Source organism: Charadrius vociferus, unplaced genomic scaffold (genome assembly GCF_000708025.1).
Source record: "Charadrius vociferus isolate BGI_N301 unplaced genomic scaffold, ASM70802v2 scaffold32, whole genome shotgun sequence".
Classification (NCBI taxonomy): Eukaryota; Metazoa; Chordata; class Aves; order Charadriiformes; family Charadriidae; genus Charadrius; species Charadrius vociferus.
The window spans coordinates 5,726,632-5,731,115 of NW_009647856.1; the positions used below are offsets into that span (position 1 = coordinate 5,726,632).

A 4,484-nucleotide genomic window follows, 5' to 3' on the forward strand; every position below is an offset into this window, starting at 1 on the left:
GTGGCCTTGGGCAACCTGGTCTAGTGGGAGGTGTCCCTGCCTATGGCAGGGAGGTTGGAACTCAGTGATCTTAAAGGTCCTTTCCAACCTAAACCATTCTATGATTCTATGAACCCAGGAACTCAGCTTTAGTTCTTCTAGCGTATATAAACTGACCCCAACTCCCACAATTAAAAAACAGCTATGCCAAAGTCTGTTTAAGGAGGGATGCATTTTTGTTCAAGCAAATCAGCTCAAAGAGCAAGACAGAATCTGGGGACAAATCTGTAAAGACAATACTAAAAAAAATAAAAATCAGAACAAAGGGATTCAAAACACTATGGATTTACAACTTCTAAATTTTTGTTGGCTTTATTGAGAGAAAAAAAGATAAACAAGCCTCAAATCATTTAGTATTGACTGCTCAGGCAACACAGAATTCCCTCATTTAAGATTTCTCAGGACTTAAGTACAGCAGCTTAAATTTAAGTAGTAAAATATTGGAATTTTACCTTTTCCCAGTGGGTGAATCTTGGCCAATTCCATAAGCCAGGAGAGCGGCAGACGGTTCATGAATTAATCTCATAACATTAAATCCAGCAGCTGCAGCTGCTTCCCTGCGATAAGGCATAACAGCATTTCATTTTACTTTAATGATTTCACTATAGTCACACACACTATTGAGATTTCATCTGAAATACATATGCCACCAACTCAAAACTTGGTTACAGCATGGTATTAACAAAGCATAGTGACTGGAAAAGGAAGGTATCCAGAAGTTCAGTTACTACTGCATTCTTCAGGTAGTCGGATCTGCTGCGTGCTCATTGTCGAAGAAAACACTGATGTATCAGCCTACATAGCCTATAAAAACAGCAAAACCTCCCTCAACTACACGATTAAAACTCCCACCCTCAATCAAACTTGGTAACTTATCTTCAAGAGTGGCATTAGAAGTTCTTGGTACACTATTTCACCAGATATCATGCTAGGAAAATTGCTTTTACTTCCAAATAAAGTTACCGCACCTTACTTCTAACATTTTCTTTACATGTTTTCTTGAAAATTCAGTAACCCTGGGACTGTCCTACAAGCCATTTCTTTGAAGTTATTCTGAAACTTGTATGCCAAAGCAACAGAATGTTTTGTTATACATACTGCAACTACCCAGATCACTAATGCTTTATGACCAATTTTAAGTGTCCTTTAAGCATTTTATGACAGTTAAACATAAGGGCTTCCACATATCAGAAAGTAGAAACAGATGCTGCTAATTATGTACAGCGCTAAGTCTAGTTATGCTTTCACACGGAGTAACTTTTATAGCAGAACTTTTTCCAAAAAGAACTTCCAAGTAGAATAGTGGTGCGTATTCTGTATCTGCTCTCTGACAAAACAGTCCTCAATAAAGTCATGTAACACTGCTTGGTTTGGCGAGTATTGTTGTACAAAGGGACAGGAAATTATGGAGGAGAGCTGAGAAACTATTTGCATTTCAAAGGGGATGCTGAAGATCCACATCTGAAATTACATTCTACCCTTGATGATACCAAAATTCCCTCTCACTTCAATTGATTCAGAATTTTATTTTGGTTACAACAACGATTTCCATCAAAAGTTTCTAAAGTCAGAATTTGATCTCCTGCTTTCGTATTTTCCCAGTTCAGACAGTTTCCCTGTGTCTTGACTGCGACTTGCAAGTTCAAATCCTTCAGGAGAATTCCCATTGCTGATCTGCCAGCCAATCTACTTTAGGCACATTAAATAACAGAAAAATCTTAATCCTCTTACCCAAGGGCATTTTTCTGATTCTCTCCAAAATCGAACGGTACAGTGATAACAACGTCATTTACATCTGAACCTAATGCAGACTGAGCAGTTTCTGTTTATAAACACAGGCAGAACATGTTGATTAAAAGCAAAAAAACAATATACCACATCTTAAAAATATACAAGGACAGCTTAAAAAACCCACAACATTATGATTTTACTTATTATATACCTTTCATTTTAGTGAAAATTAGTTTTGCCACATCTTCTGGGTTAATAAGTTTATTATCTATTTCATATTGAAGTTTTCCATTCTTCTCAATTATCTGTAAGCAAAACCAACATGCCTCTGTTAGATACATCATTTGGTTATTGACAAAGGGTAATTGGTTTGCAGAAATTAATTTACTTTCTGTCCAAAGTAAAAAGCACTGGACTTTGTAAATATTTTCTGCGTTAGTACTCTACTATAAAAGAGAATAAATGCTTCCAAGATGCTCAAAGATCACAAAACCCCCTTGTATTATCCAACAGACACGACAGTGACATTCATATGGACTTAATGACTCCAAACTTTGCTTTTGTAATAAGGAAAATTTCTTAATACAAAAAGAATGTTTAGAACAAGAGTTCTGCCAGTTTATATTCCATAAGAAAAAACAACAACTATTTATATAAGCATGTCAATACAAAGAGTTAAAAACCAGAGAAAAAAACTTGCTCCTTCTTTAGGACTGTATTTTCTGGGGTAATTTTTCTCTTGTTTTGCAAAACAGATTCTAGTAACAAGCACAGTATTATCCAAATTAAATACTGAGATTAATTCAAGTGGTTAACTATTTTTATCACAAGATACTATAACCTGAGCATTTTCTACCAGTGCTAAGAAACACCACAATGCTACTACCCAAATATATTAAGAATCATCCCTTTTGAGAACGACCAAAAATCTTATACCTATACATTTTTTTATGTTGGATTATATTATGACAGCAGATTTCAGAACATGGTGAAATCTTCTACTTTATAAAAAGAGAAACATTCTATACAGCAGCAAATGGAACTCATATAATGAGAGCTGACCACTACAGAAAACAAACATGGTGTGGCACAAACAATGCCAAGAAGAACAGTACAAAATGATACAAATTATTTTGAGAACAACAAAAAACCTAGATCATACTCACTGAACATTTGCTTTCTGCAATATATTTCTCTGCCTGTGGGTCACCAGAGCTGTCCAGACAAATTCAAAATAACAAAATAAATCATATGCTCATGGGTAATCACACAAATTCATATTGCTGATATTCCTTGTAACATCGACAGCTTATGAAGCTGTGCTTAAACCAAAATTCCTGTTTCCATTCTACAGATACATTTACACAGAAGAAGAGAAACCAACAGTTCTGACTGCTGGTATCTTTCAATCCTCTTTCCCCAAACCTATGGTAGAAAAAAAACCCTACAAGTTAGTGAAAAGGGAAAACAAAACCCAACACGTTTTTTTAACCTGCTATCCCCAATAATCATTATAAAAGGTTTTAGGGGCACTTTTGTTGCATTAATTGAAATAATGTGACAGCAATAAGCTGATTATCCTTAATCTTCTACTAACTACATGAAGTTATGCATCTGAAAAGTGCTAACAAATACACCAGAACAGACAGAATCTATAAACTCCTTTCACCAACAGCTGTAACACACAGCTAGGTTATCACTGAAAAGTTTTGTCATATCTCTGATGTTACACTGAAACCAACAAGTTTAGTTCTAGTATCACTGTAACTGCCAGCAAAAACCATCACAGCTTCGCTAACTTAAGAATCACAACGGGCAACACAGTGTGTTTTGTGATTGTAACAAAAGCAACATAAAGTTTCATGCAAATAAAACCACTGTGGATTTTAGTCACAGGAAAACACCCAGGTAACAACAAGACATTTTAGTTAAGAAACTTAAGTATATATCAAAAGCATACACGCAAAAGTAGAATTACTGAACAGATAATTGGTTCTGTTCTACCTCAAACCAAGACAGCAACTTGTTACTAAATTTCACCATTTGATTTTTGCAGACAAATTCAGGCATAAAATACTACGCATATCTTTACTCTTCAAACTGGAACGAAATGCAGAATAAGAAGTTCACAATATAATGAATTTTTAATATGTGACATACCCTCCTGCCAATTCTAGGTCAACTGAACTACTGTCACGCTGCAGTGCCTCCAATACCAGTGCTGAGCCTATGCTTCCCCGACCAGTTTTAATGGGGAAAACTGAGCTTCTCACTTTCCCTTTCACACCTGTTCTCTTACCTTCTCCCAAGGATCTGCTTTACTTTCACTACAGTGTTTGAAATATTTCTTATTCTACTCTGCTTTGCAGCTAAGCCAACGACCTGAATGAAAAATAAAGAAAAATAACAACAAAAAAAAAAAGAAGGAAAAGACGTGAGCAACAAGCAGAGCTCCCTCTCCCCCCCAAACCCCCACCGCCGACAGACAGCCTCACCTCCTCGCTTTCCGAGAAAGCGACGACCGCAGGAGTGACCCTGTCCCCGGCGTCGTTGGCGACCACGTCGGCGCGGCCATCCTGAGGAGAGAGGCACCGCCCGTCAGCCGCCCCTCCGGGCCCCTCCTCAGGACTTCACTCACTGCGTGACCCGTGAAGGAGCAGAAATGGCCGCGACCCACCACCTCCCCCCCGGCCAGCACGCCCCCCGAGACGCGC

At 37.7% G+C, this 4,484-nt stretch overlaps 1 protein-coding gene across 1 annotated transcript in view; it reads right to left on the minus strand.

Annotated features, from left to right (window-relative positions):
* Positions 1-4,484, minus strand: part of HSPA14 (heat shock 70kDa protein 14) — a 15,706-nt gene that overhangs the window by 9,725 nt on the left and 1,497 nt on the right. Inside the window, 6 exon segments of the mRNA XM_009883005.1 lie at positions 492-596; positions 1,771-1,861; positions 1,982-2,075; positions 2,937-2,985; positions 4,070-4,152; positions 4,266-4,388. Of these exon segments, the coding sequence (XP_009881307.1) occupies positions 492-596; positions 1,771-1,861; positions 1,982-2,075; positions 2,937-2,985; positions 4,070-4,152; positions 4,266-4,388 (545 nt within the window).